This window comes from Hyla sarda, chromosome 6, assembly GCF_029499605.1.
Source record: "Hyla sarda isolate aHylSar1 chromosome 6, aHylSar1.hap1, whole genome shotgun sequence".
Lineage (NCBI taxonomy): Eukaryota > Metazoa > Chordata > Amphibia > Anura > Hylidae > Hyla > Hyla sarda.
This window is the reverse complement of record NC_079194.1, coordinates 134370173-134390291: the sequence shown is the minus strand read 5'-3', so window position 1 is coordinate 134390291 and position 20119 is coordinate 134370173. Positions and strand designations below refer to the sequence as shown.

Sequence of the window (20119 nt, the reverse complement as noted above, 5' to 3'; positions counted from 1 at the left end):
AGAAACATCTCAGATATGATCAAGAGAAATGGGAGGAGCCGGAGGAGGAGACAAATGTCATAGTAATACTTATGCCCATGTGAAATTTTTGTTTTTCCTTTTTTAATAAATTAGCAAAATAGTAGAATAATGGGGGGGGGGATGTATTTATTTTAGCACAGAGTCTTATAACATAACAAAAGGGAAAAAAGTGAAAGGTCTGAAACATTTCTGAATGCACTAAATAAAGATATTTACTGAACACTTTCATCTTCATAGGGGCATCGAGTCCTCCAAGAAATGGTAATTATGCCCAACCAGGTAAGGAAATAATAGCTGTGTCCATGTTTGTCCAATTGTTACATATTGATAAGTTATATTTCGTCTTGTGTGATGTGTAATAATGTTTCCTGGATTTCATTGATCACTTTTTAAGTTCCTCATTTGCAGCTCCTAATATTGCCCTGAAGGGGATCGCTACTCAGTCCAGCACAAATTCTTATCTTGGAAGTGCTGGGAACGCCAATGATGGATCTTTGGCTGCCAATTATTTAAGGGCCCAATGTTCTTATACAAAGAAAGACTCTGAACCATGGTGGATGGTGAATCTCAGAGCCCAGTACAAAATTATGTCCGTTACCATTACTAACCGGGTCTTGGAATGCTGCAGAGAACGGATTTTTGGCGCTGAGATCAGAATAGGAAATGATCCAAGTAAAGGAGGAACGTTGAACCCAAGGTAAAGAATATTAAATGCTCATATGTAAATATTAAGGCCCCTGAACCCCATTTTGCAAATTCACAGCATTTATTGCATGTATGTTCTTGGCACTAAACTAGTTCTAGTGGTTTGCGTTTGATGATTTGCATTCAGAAAAGTCTTGTCTTTACCCCAGGCTCTGTACAGTAATCTAATGTAGGAAAATTTAACTTTTTACTGACTTTCGGCTGAGAAGAGGGGCTTGACAAAGGGGGTGGGGTGTTACCGGTACAGATAAGTAAATTTTCCAGAATTAGTTTTGGGTCCCATTCTATTGAATTGGTCAGCCAGTTTGAGACAGATTCAGAGGCTTATTCAGAAATACACCAAATGCCCTAAAAAATGTGTATGCCACTGAGGTCTTTAAGGACTTTTCCCAAGCACTCCATTCAAGCTCCTTAAAGGGGTACTCCGCCCCTAGACTGATGTCTGATCGCGGGGGTCCCGCCGCTGGGGACTCCCGTGATCTCCCTGCTGCACCCGACGTTCACCTAGAGCGTCAGGTGCAGCTTCAAGGCTTTTGACGTCACGGTCACGCCCGCTCGTGATGTCACCGCCACACCCCCTCAATGCAAGTCTATGGGAGGGGACATGGTGGCCACCATGCCCCCTCCCAGCCTTGCATTGAGGGGGCATGGCCGTGATGTTACAAGCCTCTGCCCTGCATTGTTAGCCATCAGGCATGGAGCGAGGTGCACCGGATTTCTGAGGTGCCACAGCCCATATCTCGGGGGTCCCCAGCGGGAGGACCACCACGATCAGACCTCTTATCCCCTATCCTTTGGATAAGATGTCTCGGGGCGGAGTACCCCATTAATGCTAAGACAACATTAGTATTGCTAAAATGAAAGAAACACATATATATTTCTTATGCTATTTAAAATTTTAAAAAATGTGGTCCATAAGTTATTCCATTTCTGGTGCAAAGGCCCGCCAGTGTTTTCACACACATACACACACAGAAGAAGCAGTTGTCTTTTAACAAAATGTCCCAAAATTTTCTCTTTTCGGAAAATATACATGTTGTCAAAAAGTATCTTTTTTTTTTTTTTTTGGAGCAGTTGCAGGTTTTTTTCTGTTAGCCAGAATAGAGTTTTCAGCAGACACTGAGTGCACATTGCTATAAGCAAAAATAGTTAAACTGACACTACGACATTGGCTAAAGATTAACGTCGCTATATAAGTGCTTTACACTACAGTTTTTGGTGGCACTAAATTACATGCCAACAATGAGTATGTGGTGCTGTATCAAGTAAAAGTTACTTTTGGTGCCATAGGCAATTTCATGCAATGCCCCAATGAGTGCAGGTTGCTGTCAGCAACAGAATTTACATCATTTTTACATATACTACAAATATTACAGGAGGGAGGGGAAGTTCCAATTGAGGATGATGTGGAGGAGGTTGTCAAGTGCATGTTGCTGAAACCAGAACTATTGGAGAAGTCATTACTACCCCCTGGTCACCTCATTGCCCCTGGTGCATTGTCACCAAAACATTGATCCAGTGGGTTGTGAAACACATTGACTGTTCCTGACCATAAACACTATGCCACATGTCAATGGTGGACACAGACTGAAGTATAACAAAGCTGTATGACCCCTTAAGGACACATGCCATAAATGTACGGCCCTGCAGCAAGTAACTTTGCGCAAAGCGCAATACATTTATGGCGCAGCTATGAAGCTACGGCAGGAGCCGCACTCTCTACATAGCACGTGAGCTCCGGCTGCTTCTTTAGATGCAGTGATCAATGCTGATCAAGGTATCTGAAGTATCTTTGGGGCTTTGAGGGAGGGATTGATCAGACCGCCTGTGGTGCATTTGCGGGGGTCTGATTAATCAACATATCCAGCGGTGCTTCACTCACCTGCTCCCCACCATCTGCTACTATGTTTTTTCAACTTTCTGTGTTATGAGTGGCTCCACGGCCAGACATGCTGGCCACATGCACACTCTTACACTCCCCCCCCCCCCCCGCACTGTGCTGTATCCGGTATCGGTGGCACTGCAGCCAGCATGTCGGGCTCTGGCCTCAATCTCCCGGCCAGTGGACACTCACCCGCCGCGTTCCCAGCTCCTCCAATCTCTCACAGCCGGCGTGCGCGTACCCGCTTCCTAGGGCGCGCGCGTGCCGGCTCTCTGAAATCTGAACCCTGCCAAATCTTTGTGCCTCCTAGCCTTAGAGAAAGTGTTCTTAGTTGTGTCTGCCTTACCATGTGCCAGTACCTTTTTGCTACGTTTCCTGACCACTGAACCTTGCCACCTGCCCTGACCTATCTGCTAGTCCCCAACTCTGAGTTGCCTTACAAATCTGTACCTCGCCTCATCTTGGCCGCCACTGTGGGCAAGTCGCACCAGGGGTAGCGACCGGGGAGTTTGCCTGCCGCAGCAAGTCCATCCCACTTTGTGACAGGCTCTGGTGAAAACCAGAGGCTCCTTAGACTCCGCTCCCTGGTGCGGATTTCACCATCGTCCACAGTGGTACAGCGGATCCACTACTCCAGCCATTACATTCTGGTCTAGCAGACCAGAGAGGTACATCGTCAATAACACTGATCAGTTTTATGCCTATGCATAGCACTGATCAGTATTTGCATTCTAAAGATTGCAATAAACAGTCCCCTGTGAGGACTAAAAAAGTAAAGAAAAAAATCTATAAAAGTGAGTAAGACTCTCCCAAATAAAAATAATAATACAATAATATTTCCCTCTTTTCTGATTTTACAAAACAAAATGTGTAAAAAAATAAAATAAATCAACATATTTGGTATCACCGTATGGGTGGATGTCTCATGTCTGGATGTATGGGTGGATCAAGCCCTCATATGGGTCTGTGGATTGAAAAATAAAAGGAGGCGAGGAGGAAAAAATGAAAATGCAAAAATGAAAATTTCCTGTGGCCAAAGGGGTTGTTACGCCAAGCGCTCCGGGTCCCCGCTCCTCCCCGGAGCGCTCGCTACACTCTCGCTACTGCAGCGCTCCGGTCAGATCCACTGACCCGGTGCGCTGCGATACCGCCTCCAGCCGGGATGCGATTCGCGATGCGGGTGGCGCCCGCTCGCGATGCGCACCCCGGCTCCCGTACCTGACTCGCTCTCCGTCGCTCCTGTCCCGGCGCGCGCGGCCCCGCTCCCTAGGGCGCGCGCGCGCCGGGTCTCTGCGATTTAAAGGGCCACTGCGCCACTGATTGGCGCAAGTGGTTCTAATTAGTGTGTTCACCTGTGCACTCCCTATGTATACCTCACTTCCCCTGCACTCCCTCGCCGGATCTTGTTGCCATTGTGCCAGTGAAAGCGTTCCCTTGTGTGTTCCTAGCCTGTGTTCCAGACCTCCTGCCGTTGCCCCTGACTACGATCCTTGCTGCCTGCCCCGACCTTCTGCTACGTCCGACCTTGCTTCTGTCTACTCCCTTGTACCGCGCCTATCTTCAGCAGTCAGAGAGGTTGAGCCGTTGCTAGTGGATACGACCTGGTCACTACCGCCGCAGCAAGACCATCCCGCTTTGCGGCGGGCTCTGGTGAACACCAGTAGTGACTTAGAACCGGTCCACTAGCACGGTCCACGCCAATCCCTCTCTGGCACAGAGGATCCACCTCCTGCCAGCCGGCATCGTGACAGTAGATCCGGCCATGGATCCCGCTGAAGTTCCTCTGCCAGTTGTCGCCGACCTCACCACGGTGGTCGCCCAGCAGTCACAACAGATAGCGCAACAAGGCCACCAGCTGTCTCAACTGACCGTGATGCTACAGCAGCTACTACCACAGCTTCAGCAATCATCTCCTCCGCCAGCTCCTGCACCTCCTCCTCAGCGAGTGGCCGCTTCAGGCCTACGACTATCCTTGCCGGATAAATTTGATGGGGACTCTAAATTTTGCCATGGCTTTCTTTCTCAATGTTCCCTGCACTTAGAGATGATGTCGGACCAGTTTCCTACTGAAAGGTCTAAGGTGGCTTTCGTAGTCAGCCTTCTGTCTGGAAAAGCTCTGTCATGGGCCACACCGCTCTGGGACCGCAATGACCCCGTCACTGCCTCTGTACACTCCTTCTTCTCGGAAATTCGAAGTGTCTTTGAGGAACCTGCCCGAGCCTCTTCTGCTGAGACTGCCCTGTTGAACCTGGTCCAGGGTAATTCTTCCGTTGGCGAGTACGCCGTACAATTCCGTACTCTTGCTTCAGAACTATCCTGGAATAATGAGGCCCTCTGCGCGACCTTTAAAAAAGGCCTATCCAGCAACATTAAAGATGTTCTGGCCGCACGAGAAATCCCTGCTAACCTACATGAACTCATTCATCTAGCCACTCGCATAGACATGCGTTTTTCCGAAAGGCGTCAGGAGCTCCGCCAGGATATGGACTTTGTTCGCACGAGGCGTTTTTTCTCCCCGGCTCCTCTCTCCTCTGGTCCCCTGCAATCCGTTCCTGTGCCTCCCGCCGTGGAGGCTATGCAGGTCGACCGGTCTCGCCTGACACCTCAAGAGAGGACACAACGCCGCATGGAGAATCTCTGCCTGTACTGTGCCGGTACCGAACACTTCCTGAAGGATTGTCCTATCCGTCCTCCCCGCCTGGAAAGACGTACGCTGACTCCGCACAAAGGTGAGACAGTCCTTGATGTCAACTCTGCTTCTCCACGTCTTACTGTGCCTGTGCGGATATCTGCCTCTACCTTCTCCTTCTCTACTATGGCCTTCTTGGATTCCGGATCTGCAGGAAATTTTATTTTGGCCTCTCTCATCAACAGGTTCAACATCCTGGTGACCAGTCTCGCCAGACCCCTCTACATCAATTGTGTTAACAATGAAAGATTGGACTGTACCATACGTTTCCGCACGGAGCCCCTCCTAATGTGCATCGGACCTCATCACGAAAAAATTGAGTTTTTGGTCCTCCCCAATTGTACTTCCGAAATTCTCCTTGGACTACCCTGGCTTCAACACCATTCCCCAACCCTGGATTGGTCCACTGGGGAGATCAAGATTTGGGGTACCTCTTGTTTCAAGGACTGCCTTAAACCGGTTCCCAGTACTCCTTGCCGTGACCCTGTGGTTTCCCCTGTAACCGGTCTCCCTAAGGCCTATATGGACTTTGCGGATGTATTTTGCAAAAAACAAGCTGAGACTCTACCTCCTCACAGGCCTTATGACTGTCCTATTGACCTCCTCCCGGGCACTACTCCACCCCGGGGCAGAATTTATCCTCTCTCCGCCCCAGAGACTCTTGCTATGTCTGAGTACATCCAGGAAAATTTAAAAAAGGGCTTTATCCGCAAATCCTCCTCTCCTGCCGGAGCCGGATTTTTCTTTGTGTCCAAAAAAGATGTCTCCCTACGTCCTTGCATTGACTACCGCGGTCTTAACAAAATCACGGTAAAGAACCGCTACCCTCTACCTCTTATCTCTGAACTCTTTGATCGCCTCCAAGGTGCCCACATCTTTACCAAACTGGACTTAAGAGGTGCTTATAATCTCATCCGCATCAGAGAGGGGGATGAATGGAAACGGCATTTAACACTAGAGATGGACACTTTGAGTATCTGGTCATGCCCTTTGGACTGTGCAACGCCCCTGCCGTCTTCCAAGACTTTGTTAATGAAATTTTTCGTGATCTCTTATATTCCTGTGTTGTTGTGTATCTGGACGATATCCTGATTTTTTCTGCCAACTTAGAAGAACACCGCCAGCATGTCCGCATGGTTCTTCAGAGACTTCGTGACAATCAACTTTATGCCAAGATGGAGAAATGTCTGTTTGAATGTCAATCTCTTCCTTTCCTAGGATACTTGGTCTCTGGCCAGGGACTACAAATGGATCCAGACAAACTCTCTGCCGTCTTAGATTGGCCACGCCCCTCCGGACTCCGTGCTATCCAACGTTTTTTGGGGTTCGCCAATTATTACAGACAATTTATTCCACATTTTTCCACCATTGTGGCTCCTATCGTGGCTTTAACCAAAAAGAATGCCAATCCTAAGTCATGGCCTCCTCAAGCGGAAGACGCCTTTAAACAGCTCAAGTCTGCCTTTTCTTCTGCTCCCGTGCTCTCCAGACCTGACCCATCTAAACCCTTCCTATTGGAGGTAGATGCCTCCTCAGTAGGAGCGGGAGCGGTCCTTCTACAAAAAAATTCTTCCGGGCATGCTGTCACTTGTGTTTTTTTTTCTAGGACCTTCTCTCCGGCGGAGAGGAACTACTCCATCGGGGATCGAGAGCTACTAGCCATTAAATTAGCACTTGAGGAATGGAGGCATCTGCTGGAGGGATCAAGATTTCCAGTTATTATTTACACCGATCACAAGAATCTCTCCTATCTCCAGTCTGCCCAACGGCTGAATCCTCGCCAGGCCAGGTGGTCTCTGTTCTTTGCCCGATTTAATTTTGAAATTCACTTTCGGCCTGCCGATAAGAACATTAGGGCCGATGCTCTCTCTCGTTCCTCGGAAGTAGAGCTCTCTCCGCAACACATCATTCCTCCTGACTGCCTGATCTCCACTTCTCCAGCCTCCATCAGGCAAACTCCTCCAGGGAAGACCTTCGTCACTCCACGCCAACGCCTCGGAATCCTCAAATGGGGTCACTCCTCCCATCTCGCAGGCCATGCGGGCATCAAGAAATCCGTGCAACTCATCTCTCGTTTCTATTGGTGGCCGACTCTGGAGACGGATGTTGTTGATTTTGTGCGGGCCTGCACTGTCTGTGCCCGGGATAAGACTCCTCGCCAGAAGCCCGCTGGTCTTCTTCATCCTCTGCCTGTCCCCGAACAGCCTTGGTCTCTGATTGGTATGGACTTTATTACAGACTTACCCCCATCCCGTGGCAACACTGTTGTTTGGGTGGTCGTTGATCGATTCTCCAAGATGGCACATTTCATCCCTCTTCCTGGTCTTCCTTCAGCGCCTCAGTTGGCAAAACAATTTTTTGTACACATTTTTCGTCTTCACGGGTTGCCCACGCAGATCGTCTCGGATAGAGGCGTCCAATTCGTGTCAAAATTCTGGAGGGCTCTCTGTAAACAACTCAAGATTAAATTAAACTTTTCTTCTGCTTATCATCCTCAATCCAATGGGCAAGTAGAAAGAATTAACCAGGTCCTGGGTGATTATTTACGGCATTTCGTTTCCTCCCGCCAGGATGACTGGGCAGATCTTCTACCATGAGCCGAATTCTCGTATAACTTCAGAGTCTCTGAATCTTCTTCCAAATCCCCATTTTTCGTGGTGTACGGCCGTCACCCTCTTCCCCCCCTCCCTACTCCCTTGCCCTCTGGTTTGCCCGCTGTGGATGAGATAACTCGTGATCTTTCCACCATATGGAAAGAGACCCAAAATTCTCTCTTACAGGCTTCATCACGCATGAAGAAGTTTGCTGATAAGAAAAGAAGAGCTCCCCCCATTTTTTCTCCAGGAGACAAGGTATGGCTCTCCGCTAAATATGTCCGCTTCCGTGTTCCTAGCTACAAATTGGGACCACGCTATCTTGGTCCTTTCAAAATTTTGTGCCAGATTAATCCTGTCTCTTACAAACTTCTTCTTCCTCCTTCTCTTCGTATTCCTAATGCCTTTCACGTTTCTCTTCTTAAACCACTCATCATCAACCGTTTCTCTCCCAAACTTGTTTCTCCCACTCCTGTTTCCGGCTCCTCGGACATCTTCTCAGTAAAGGAGATACTGGCCTCCAAGAAGGTCAGAGGGAAAACCTTTTTCTTGGTCGATTGGGAGGGCTGTGGTCCTGAAGAGAGATCCTGGGAACCTGAGGACAATATCCTAGACAAAAGTCTGCTCCTCAGGTTCTCAGGCTCTAAGAAGAGGGGGAGACCCAAGGGGGGGGGTACTGTTACGCCGAGCGCTCCGGGTCCCCGCTCCTCCCCGGAGCGCTCGCTACACTCTCGCTACTGCAGCGCTCCGGTCAGATCCACTGACCCGGTGCGCTGCGATACCGCCTCCAGCCGGGATGCGATTCGCGATGCGGGTGGCGCCCGCTCGCGATGCGCACCCCGGCTCCCGTACCTGACTCGCTCTCCGTCGCTCCTGTCCCGGCGCGCGCGGCCCCGCTCCCTAGGGCGCGCGCGCGCCGGGTCTCTGCGATTTAAAGGGCCACTGCGCCACTGATTGGCGCAAGTGGTTCTAATTAGTGTGTTCACCTGTGCACTCCCTATGTATACCTCACTTCCCCTGCACTCCCTCGCCGGATCTTGTTGCCATTGTGCCAGTGAAAGCGTTCCCTTGTGTGTTCCTAGCCTGTGTTCCAGACCTCCTGCCGTTGCCCCTGACTACGATCCTTGCTGCCTGCCCCGACCTTCTGCTACGTCCGACCTTGCTTCTGTCTACTCCCTTGTACCGCGCCTATCTTCAGCAGTCAGAGAGGTTGAGCCGTTGCTAGTGGATACGACCTGGTCACTACCGCCGCAGCAAGACCATCCCGCTTTGCGGCGGGCTCTGGTGAACACCAGTAGTGACTTAGAACCGGTCCACTAGCACGGTCCACGCCAATCCCTCTCTGGCACAGAGGATCCACCTCCTGCCAGCCGGCATCGTGACAGGGGTACTCCAGTAGAAACCAATTTTTTTTTCATATCGTCTGGCTCCAGGAAGTTAAACAGATTTGTAAATTACTTGTAAATCCTTCCAGTACTCATCAGCTGCTGTATGCTCCAGAGGAAGTTTAGTTGTTCTTTTCAGTCTGATCACAGTGCTCTTTGCAGCCAACTCTGTCTGTGTCAGGAACTGTCCAGTGTAGGAGCAAATCCCCATAGCAAACCTCTCCTGCTCCAGAAAATCCTGACATGGACAGAGGTGTCAGTAGAGAGCACTGTGATCAGACAGAAAAGAACAACTCAACTTCCTCTGGAGCATACAGCAGCTGACAAGTACAAGAAGGTTTAAGATTTTTTAATAGAAGTCATTTACAAATCTGTATAACTTTCTGGCACCAGTTGATTTGAAAAAAAAAAAATAGTTTTCCACGGGATCACCCCTTTAAATGGGCACTGTCAGATCCAAAAACTTTGTTGTTATTGATGAAAATTAAAAATCTTTTGTAATATGGTTGTTTAAAAAATTTAATATTTAATAAAGAAAACAGCTCCTGAAAATCCGACCACTAGGGGTCCACATTCCTGATGGGACACTAACCAGTCCTGCAGCAGCCCGAGGCTTGGCCATGAGTCATGGACAAGAGATGACTCATGGACAAGGCTGCATGAGCAAACACACCAATCACCTCCCACTACCACAAGGAGGGACATGTCCCCTTCCCCTGAAAGGATTTCTAACACAGTCAGCTAATAAAAAGATGGATTTTTCTAATAAATATAGGTGATAGAGGCATAAAATATACATGTACATGATCAAGATTAGGTACTAAGTAACGTATTAAATTATTTTTTTTTTTTGTGGGATCTCACAGGTACACTTTAAGGTCAAAATGGGCTGCCATACAGTACTACACCATTTTTGTTGCCAATTTTATAAGAAATAAGCACTTAACAATGAAATCAGCAACAGGACTTAAAATGTCACTTGGAAAGAGGTTGAACTATAATGGCACTGTCTAAATGCTTCCTTCACTCTGAAATACAGCATTTATGTGGCACTAACAATCATATGAATAAAACCCTCTTTATGTTTCTATCAGCAACAGAACATGAAATGGCCACTGTCCATTCAACTAACGTTGCATGAATCAGTGGAACAGAAGATTTATCAGACACTCTTCCTGCTCCCCTTCCCCCAAACGTTTACTCGCTCTGAAAAAAAAAAAAAAACATCTCACTGAGTGATCAGATAACATTTTGCCCATAAAATTCTACGAAGATGAGAGGGATAATGAGGGAGATGGGAATTTATGTGATTGGAGAGCTCAAGAAACAATCAAAAACGGCAAAATATAGTGTACAAATGTACTGTCTAAGATCTCACCCCAGTGCTTAAGTCACAGCTTAGACTGCTCAGTTCTGCTCTATAATATCCTCAATGCTGCCACTGCTTCTTAGGATCTCCTCTTCTGTGTGTGCAGTTTGTGGGAGACATCATATAAGTTAGGCTCCACCCATTAAGCCACTACTTGCTGTACTGTCTCTTGCTGTGGCCAAAGTTCTCTTTTTTCTTTCTCATTCACATGTATGACCTGGATTTCCTTGATGGGCTATTTTATAGTGGCTATTACTCTTCCACTGAGTCATCACTGTGAGACTGACACTCACCCCTATAGTCCTTCATAAATGGCCAGCTGACTGCAAGGCATAAGGGGAAACCTGCTAGGCCAACACCTGAGGTCATGTGATTAGTCTTCTTTTTAGTAGAAAAAAGCTGGACATCATTTTGCGATTCACCTAAAATAAATTCACGATAACCTGAATATTTGTGAAATTTGGATTGAATTTGTGGTGAATCAATTCACTCATCTCTAATATACTTGTTGTCTATTGCAGAAAGGGGAAATAATGGGGGTTTTAGTTATACTTGAGTGAATTTGCACCTTTAGTGTCCTTTAATGAATTTTATCCAGGTGTGGTGTCATTTCTTCCATTGAATCTGGAGAAACGCTATCATTCTCATGCCAAGGAATGGTCGGGCAATATGTGACAGTGACAATTCCTGGACGGGAGGAGCATTTGGTTCTGTGTGAAGTCCAAGTCTATGGATTTCCTGCTGATGGTTCAGGTGTGTTATATAATAGATCATGAGGAAAGAAAACGTTCAAATGTCCAGATAATTACATGTTCTTGATGTCTTCCATTTTAGAAGACGCCACTGTTCCAAAAGATCTGAAGACACCAAATGGAGGTAATGAATCAGGCTGGGGGGAGGGGGGTTAAGGATTGCACCATCATCTACCAAAGATAACAAGTAACCTGTACTTTGAATAAAAGATATATATGGAATGGCTTGTAGCTTAAAGTAGGCTATACAGCATTATATAGAGCATTAAAGTGGCCTCTCCATAAAGGGGTACTCCGCCCCAGACATTTTATCCCCTATCCAAAGGTTAGGGGATAAGATGTCTGATCGCGGGGGTCCCGCCGCTGGATTAAGATATTTTAATAGAAGTAATTTACAAATCTTTATAACTTTCTGGCACCAGCTGATTTAAAAAAATTGTTTGCAACCAGAGTACCCCATTAAGGCTTTGTTCACATAGGCAGATTACAAACCGGTTTTCCGCTGTAGGTGTTCTGTGGTCAATTTTTCTGTAGCGGAATTTCCACAGTGGAAAATGTGCCCCCCTCAGTGGGGGTCACAGAAGACCCGCAGCGGAAAAAAAGGTTCGTAACCCGTCCGTGTCGATGTACCCTGAGAAGCATTTGTAAAATCTGCAGTTGTCGATTTTGCGAAGCAGTCAAAAATACATTAGAATTGCCATGTAAAACCTGCAGTTTCGGATCTACGATTGGGAATTTTATAACTTGAAACCGGCAGCTGATCCTGTATGTATTTATGCACCCTTAAAGGGGTACTCTGGTGGAAAACTTTTTTTTTTTTTAAATCAACTGGTGCCAGAAAGTTAAACAGATTTGTAAATTAGCAATATATAGAAAATAGGAGAGGCTCCTATCTGCTAGTTACCTTGATCTGAGCAACTCAAATGGCACCTATACCCACGGCGTCGGAAAGCAAAGTGATTAAAAGAAGAATTGAGACTCAGGATCTTGAATACTGGATGGACATTTATTAATTAATTGTTTCAAATATGTACAGTGACCCCCGACATACGATGGCCCCGACATATGATCAAATCGAAATACGATGGCCTCTCAGAGGCCATCGCATGTCGATGTCAGCATCGACATACGATGCTTTTTTATGTCGGGGCCATCCATTAAGTGCTATCCGGCAGCGCAAAATGCTTAAGCTGCTGCCGGATAGCAGCTTAATGTTCCCCGTGAGTATTACTTACCCCTCCACGATGCTCCGGGGTGCCCTTCGGGTCCAGCGCTGGTCCTCCGGTGTCTTCTCAGCCCTCTCCGGTGACGTCAATACGCTGTTGCGCACGCCGTCCCGTCATCCAATCGGAACGGCGTACGCAGCGGCGTAATGACATCACTACGCAGGCCCAGTAAGGCCTTGCGAAGACAGCGGAGGACCGGAGAAGACAGCAGAGGACCGGAGAAGACCAGGAGAGCCCAGCGGAGGCCCGGGGTCACCATCGAGAGCGGCGGGGACACCATCAGGAGCGGCGGGACACGGTCTGGAGCGGCGGGGACAGGGGAGTACAGCTTCCTATACTTTACATTGCACGAATCCCTCAACATACGATGGATTCGACAAACGATGGCTCGTTTGGAACGAATTACCATCGTATGTTGAGGGACCACTGTAATGTGCTCCATGACACACAGGGCCCAGGGCCCTTGTGGGTCAGCAGGGACACAAAATACAATTTAATAAATTATAAAATTACATAGATAGCATAGAATACATTATAATATAAAAATATGTAATAAAATACAATCAATATAAAAGCCACACATCTTTGGATATTCCAGCCTGTAAGAATAAAATATTGGTGCACGTGTCTTTTGAATAGAAACGAATATGTAAAGTGCAAAATTGTACTGTTCAATGCGCTGTTTGTAGAATGAGTGGTATCCGTTGGCAACAATGTAACAATTATTGCATGGTAACAATGTAGCAATGTCTGGTATACTAGCAGTGTTTATGAGCAAACAGTAGCAATGTTAAGTATACTTGCAGTACTGAAGAGCTGAAGGATAGATCGCCGCTTAGAGACTCGACCGTCTCATATGGATAGCGGTGATAGTGGGCTTCAATGATGGGGACTGCAGCAATTCAATGAATTTTTCCAAATAGCGTAGAATGCGCATAGAGAATGTTCAAATTCACGGTCCTATTATGTGTGGCATATGCTGATAGAGACTCAGCCGTCTCAGAAGTTACAATGAAAGATCCAGTCTTTTTGAGGCTGTACAGGTTATCCCCGATGTGGTCAGAGTGTATGTGGCGTCCTCGTGGCAGTGGCAATGTGAATAAGTACCTGGGGCTTAACGGATGCCGTATAAGCGCAATAGCTGTATTCCAATATAGAGGCTGGATATATGTGGTGTTAGTAGTGGAGCTGGACGCGTTTCAAGTCCTCCATAGGACTTCAGCAGCTTTAAGATGCTGGAATCCACAGACGTGTGGCTTTTATATTGATTGTATTTTATTACATATTTTATATTATAATGAATTCTATGCTATCAATGTAATTTTATAATTTATTAAATTGTATTTTGTGTCCCCGCTGACCCACAAGGGCCCTGTGCGTCACGGAGCACATTACATATTTGAAACAATTAATTAATAAATGTCTATCCAGTATTCCAGATCCTGAGCCTCCATTTTCCTTTTAATCAGATTTGTAAATTATTTCCATAAAAAAATCTTAATCCTTCCAGTACTTATTAGCTGCTGAATACTACAAAGGAAATTCTTTTATTTTTGGAACACAGTGCTCTCTGCTGACATCACGAGCACAGTGCTCTCTGCTGACATCTCTGTCCATTTTAAGAACTGTCCAGAGTAGGAAGAAATCCCCATAGCAAACATATGCTGCTCTGGACAGTTCCTAAAATGGACAGAGATGTCAGCAGAGAGCACTATGTTCATGATATTAGCAGATAGCTCTGGGTTCTATAAAGGAAAGAATTTCCTCTGTCGTATTCAGCAGCTAATAAGTACTGGAAGGATTAAGATTTTTTTAATAGAAGTAATTACAAATCTGTTTAACTTTCTGGCACCAGTTGATTTAAAAAAAAAAATATATAGTTTTCCACCGGAGTACCCCTTTAAAAGAGTTTTCAGTTGTAGCAAATTAAACATTATTACTATCTAACGTAAAAGTTCCATAACTTTCATAAGGCTTTGTGTATTAATCCTTTATAGTTTTTAGGCTTGTGGTCATTAAATATTGCAGAGTATTTCATAGTCATGGTTATAGTCATAGCTTGTTACATTTCAGTTGTGCATTCATAAATAATCTGTTGTGCAGGGGATAATTGTGGTATAAGTTAGTTAAGTGGTCTCTGTGTTGGCCATTTGTCGTATGTGGGGTCAACTTTGGTGTGTGTTGGCCAGTTGACCTTAACTAATGCTCCATACTTTACTTTTTCTTTTGTCTTTCCGTTTTATCTTTACCTTTTTCAGCTCCAAATGTGGCTCTTAAAGGCATCGCCCAGCAATCCAGTCTGTACAATATGTATGGAGAACCGAAAAATGCCATTGATGGATCACTAGAAAGTAACTACCTCTACATCCAGTGCGCAGGTACATTTGAACAGGAAAACCCATGGTGGATGGTTAATCTGAAGTCAGAATTCAAGGTCTTCACAGTCACAGTCACAAACAGAGGGGACTGCTGCTCCGAGAGAATAAGAGGAGCAGAAATAAGGATTGGAAACTCGGATGAAAATGGAGGCACCAAGAACCCTATGTAAGTCGCTTTATGTCTCCATTTCCTGTTATAGAAGCCGGATTGTATGTGAGTGAGTCAGGAATACTGATTGATGCTGGATACATATCTACTAAGTCCATCGTCTTGTCATGTATTAGTCTAGGGGCGACAAAAGAGTAAGTTATACCTGTAGACGTTTCCTCTTATTTTTTCGCTGTTCTACTCTCTTCAGTTGTGGAGTAATTACATCTATGGACTATGGACAGACTGTTGCCTTTGAATGTGATGGCATGGTGGGTCAGTATGTGACAGTCTTCATCCCTGGAGCTCAAAATTCTGTGACAATATGTGAAGTTCAAGTTTTTGGACTTCCAAGTAATGATTCTGGTAAGAACATCTATCTATCTATCTATCTATCTATCTACTGTATCTATCTATACCAAAACATTACACAAGTGTAACCAGGGCCATATATACAATTTGTGGTGCCTTAGACACTCAGACTGAATACACCCCATTAAGTTGGTCTTACACAAACGTACTACAAGCAAAATTTTTTACAGCTTTGGTTTTACAGTTTGGGTCATCAGACAGGCTATGTTCACACGACAGAATGTGCGCCCCCCCGTGATCAGACATCTTATCCCCTTTCATTGGATAAGGGATAGGGTGTCCAAGGGGGAGTACCCTTTTAAGAGCATCAATTGGTGAAACAGTCCAATATCTCCTTGTGTAATAGTGTCAGAGATAAGCCAATAAACAGGCAAATGCTCTGTCCTATGAGGATTGCATCTTTTATGTAGGTATTTAAATAATTGTTTTTGGCCACACATGGCCCTGTTTAAATGGGCAATGTGCTGCCAAAAATGATGGTAGTGAATGGGCATGTGAGACTGCCCACCCATACAACAATCCTTCTAGAAAGTGATAAACCTATTTCCAGTTGGTTCTTCTGACTAATAAAAGTAAGGACACGGTTTATCTATAATATTTCTGTGCTTATCTTTCTTCATGCTTTATGTTTCCTTATTTTAGGTTGACATTTTGAACCAAATACCAGCTTTACATAGTTATGTACTTAATATACAATGGTTTCAACATGCATGACTACGGTCGTCCTAAAACCAAGTAATATTGTATTTTAAAGGGTTGCTGTATAATGGAGCAGCCCAAGCCAGGGGATGAAGCACCCTGCTGCATGCTTCAGCTGGCTATATCAAGAGATCAGCACTAAGACCCCAATCAATCAAAACTTTTGCCAAGTCCCTGCGACATGTGAAGTTTTTTTTTTATAATTATAGTAATGCTTTAACCACAAATCCACTGCAACATAATGAGCAGCTGCAAATTTTGCAGCAATTCTGATCCATGTAGGTTCAACCAAAGGGGCCACAGGATGGCCGTAGTAGCTACATCAAAAGTATATTTTTTTACTCACCCACGGTTGCCTAATGGCAAATACGGTCCAGCGTGTATCTTGGTAATTACATTGTGAAGGCTGTTGGTGTCATACGGCCCATGGGACAGAGCTGGAGCCCAGTCTCTCCAGGGACCTTATAGCAGCTGTATACTATATATGGAAAATACATGGACTTATGTTAGTGGATAGAGTAGCCGTAAGTCTTGTAAAATACTAAAGAAAGTCTTTTGTGTTTATTGTAGGGGATGCAGTTTCCACAGTTGAAGGTAAGTCATTCATTATGTTATATACATAGGTTCATAAGATAAAATCTGATCATATCATTGTATTTGAACAAAAAAAACACAAGAAAATCGCAGAATTTTCATTATTACCAAAAAATTACACAGTAACACAAACAAATCTCGTGTTGATATACTGTAAATGATACAGTGGGGATCAAAAGTTTGGGCAGCCCAGGTAAAAATTTGTATTAATGTGCATAAAGAAGCCAATGAAAGATGGAAAAATCTCCAAAAGGCATCAAATTACAGATTAGACATTCTTATAATATGTCAACAAAAGTTAGATTTTATTTCCATCATTTACACTTTCAAAATAACAGAAAACAAAAAAATGGCGTCTGCTAAAGTTTGGGCACCCTGCAGAGTTAATATCTTGTACTGCCCCCTTTGGCAAGTATCACAGCTTGTAAATGCTTTTTGTAGCAAGCCAAGAGTCTTTTAATTCTTGTTTGAGGTATCTTTGCCCATTCCTCCTTACAAAAGTCTACCAGTTCTTTGAGATTTCTGGGCTGTCTATCACGCACTGCTCTTTTAAGGTCTATCCATAGATTTGTAAATATATTGAGGTCAGGAGATTGTGAAGGCCATGGCAAAACCTTCAGTTTACACCTCTTGATGTAATCCCCCGTGGATTTCGAGGTGTGTTTAGGATCATTATCCATTTGTAGAAGCCATCCTCTCTTTAACTTCAGCTTTTTCACAGATGGCATCCAGTTAGCATCCAAAATTTGCTGAAATTTTATTGAATCCATTTTTCCTTCTACGCGTGAGATGTTCCCTGTGCCACTGGCTGCAATACAACCCCAAAGCATGATTGATCCAAGCCCATGCTTAACAGTTGGACAGAGGTTCTTTTCATTAAATTCTGTTTCCCTTCTTCTCCAAATGTACCTTTGCTCATTCCGGCCAAAAAGTAACATTTTAACCTTATCGGTCCACAGAACTTGTTTCCAAAACGCATCAGGCTTGTCTATATGTTCATTTGCAAAGTTCAAACGCTGATTTTTGTGGTGAGGACGTAGAAGAGGTTTTCTTCTGATGACTCTTCTATGAAGACCATATTTATACAAGTATCTATTTATAGTGGAATAGTGTACCACAACTCCAGTGTCTGCCAGATCTGCCTGATGAAGCTGCGCATGTGCAGCGAAACGCGTTGCATCTAATAAATCCATTGATTTTACTCGGCTGCCTAATGGTTCCTCTCTGCGCCAGACAAACTCCTGACTCCCTGGTCTTTCAGTTTTGATTTTACTCTTACCCAGGAGGGCTGCAGTGAACCTTCTTCTTTACTCCTTCTGCACTTTACCTTGTTGTGTGTGGGCGCACAACCAACTTTGGTAAGCGGTTTGGGAATTACCGTCCCCTATCCCCACCAACAAGATCTACTGATCCCGCACATGAGGCGCCTTCCTCCCTCTCTCTAGATCTTTCTGGAGAGATTGTGCAGTCAAACGTGGGTTTTGAATTGTTTTTCTCACAATCCTGCGAGCTGTTCTGTCTGATATTTTCCTTGGTCTTCCAGATCTTGATTTAACTTCCACTGTTCCTGATGACTGCCATTTGTTAATTACATTCCGAACAGAGGATATTGACATCTGAAAACATTTTGCTATCTTCTTATAGCCTTCTCCAGCTTTGTGAGCGTCAACTATTTTCAGTTTCAGATTTCTAGACAACTGCTTAGAAGAACCCATGGTGCTGATTGTTGGGGCAAGGTCAGATGAGTCTGGGCATTTAAAACCTTTGAGATTGACATCACCTGGTCTTCCCAGATGATGATTGAGAACAATCCATGATACTGGCAGGTCTCAGCTTTGCAAAGGGGGCAGTACATGCTATAAATTCTGCAGGGTGCCCAAACTTTTGCAGACACCATTTTTTGTTTTCTGTTATTTTGAAAGTGTAATTGATGGAAATAAAATCTAACTTTTGTTGACATATTATAAGAATGTCTAATCTGTAATTTGATGCCTTTTGGAGATTTTTCCATCTTTCCTTGGCTTCTTTATGCACATTAATACAAATTGTTACCTGGGGTGCCCAAACTTTTGATCCCCACTGTACCTGTACACATTGCAAATGAGGCAAGCTAAACAAATGCTGTAACCTTGTCCCTCATCCTTACTTGACACAAATCTGTCAATCTGTAGTGAACTGGTAGAAATTACCCATGATTAGCAACAAGTGCAGATCAAGCACAGGCTTACCTTATGCAGTTCCATGGCTCATCCACATTGGCCCTCATTTACTATTGCAAACCCGACATGTCTTGTCGGGTTGTGCGCCAGAATAAAAAAAAAAAACAACTAACTCTCCATTTTACTAAGAAAATGGAAAAGAAATTGTAGGGAATTAAAACCCACAAAGAAACCTACACTACACTTTTAGTAAATCAGGGCCATTGTGTACAGGTACCCTTAGGCTAGGATTCCACTTAGGTTTTTGTCTTGAGGTTTTTAGAGGTGTAAAAATGCCAGAAAAACTGCCAGGAAAACTGCCACTGATGTTCCCTGCGTTTTGGCGTTTTTTTCTGGCATTTTTGCCTTTGAGTGGAAATTGCATTTTTGGCCCCTTTGGCATTTTTTTTCAAAATTTGTTGGGTACCATGATGGGAGTAGTAGTTCCTGTACTAGACAGATCGCCCCAGGTGTCACTCCTGACACCCGATGCGATTGTTCTATCTATTGCAGAGATGCGGAGCAGCTCTATACAGCGTTCGCATCTCTGCTCTAAACTCAGCAGCCAATTACCACTCTCAGCGGGAAATATGAATCAGTGATGTGAATTTATATTCACATTACTGGCCGGCCGGAGTATAGTGCAGAGATGCGGAGCGCAGGAAAAAGCCGCTCCGCATCTCAGTGATGAAGGACGATCGAAGCAGGTGTCAGGAGTGACACCCGCTGTGATCTGTCATTAACTGCAGGTACTACTGCTCCCAACATGGAGCACACTCAGCTCCATGCAGGGAGCTGTAGTACCTGCATTAATAGAAAGATCGGAGCAAGTGTCATTTTTGACACTTGTTGTGATCTGTCTATTAATGCAGGTACTACAGCTCCCAGCATGGAGCAGAGTGTGCTCATGTTGGAAGCAGTAGTACCTGCAGTTAAGGAAAGATCACAGCGAGTGTCACTCCTGACACCCACTGTGATCCTCCTATATAATGTATAGATGCGGGCAGGAGGCCACTCTTCTATGGTCCCCTGCACTGACGTATATACATCTATTCATATTTCCCACAGAGAGTTGTGATTGGCTGGAACCATCCCAAGGAGCCAAAA

At 45.0% G+C, this 20119-nt stretch overlaps 3 protein-coding genes across 3 annotated transcripts in view; 1 reads left to right on the top strand and 2 right to left on the bottom strand.

Moving 5' to 3' along the window:
- LOC130276140 (pentraxin fusion protein-like) overlaps positions 1–20119 on the bottom strand; it is a 56544-nt gene that overhangs the window by 1558 nt on the left and 34867 nt on the right. The gene's annotated exons all lie outside the window — the stretch shown is intronic.
- PDE6H (phosphodiesterase 6H) overlaps positions 1–20119 on the bottom strand; it is a 239388-nt gene that overhangs the window by 195681 nt on the left and 23588 nt on the right. The window lies entirely within an intron of this gene.
- The window catches only part of LOC130276137 (uncharacterized), a 48599-nt gene that overhangs the window by 5519 nt on the left and 22961 nt on the right, over positions 1–20119 (top strand). Inside the window, exons 3-9 of the mRNA XM_056525067.1 lie at positions 259–300; positions 430–718; positions 11244–11398; positions 11480–11521; positions 14882–15167; positions 15361–15515; positions 16791–16814. Coding sequence (XP_056381042.1) covers positions 259–300; positions 430–718; positions 11244–11398; positions 11480–11521; positions 14882–15167; positions 15361–15515; positions 16791–16814 — 993 coding nt within the window. The remainder of the gene's footprint in view (positions 1–258; positions 301–429; positions 719–11243; positions 11399–11479; positions 11522–14881; positions 15168–15360; positions 15516–16790; positions 16815–20119) is intronic.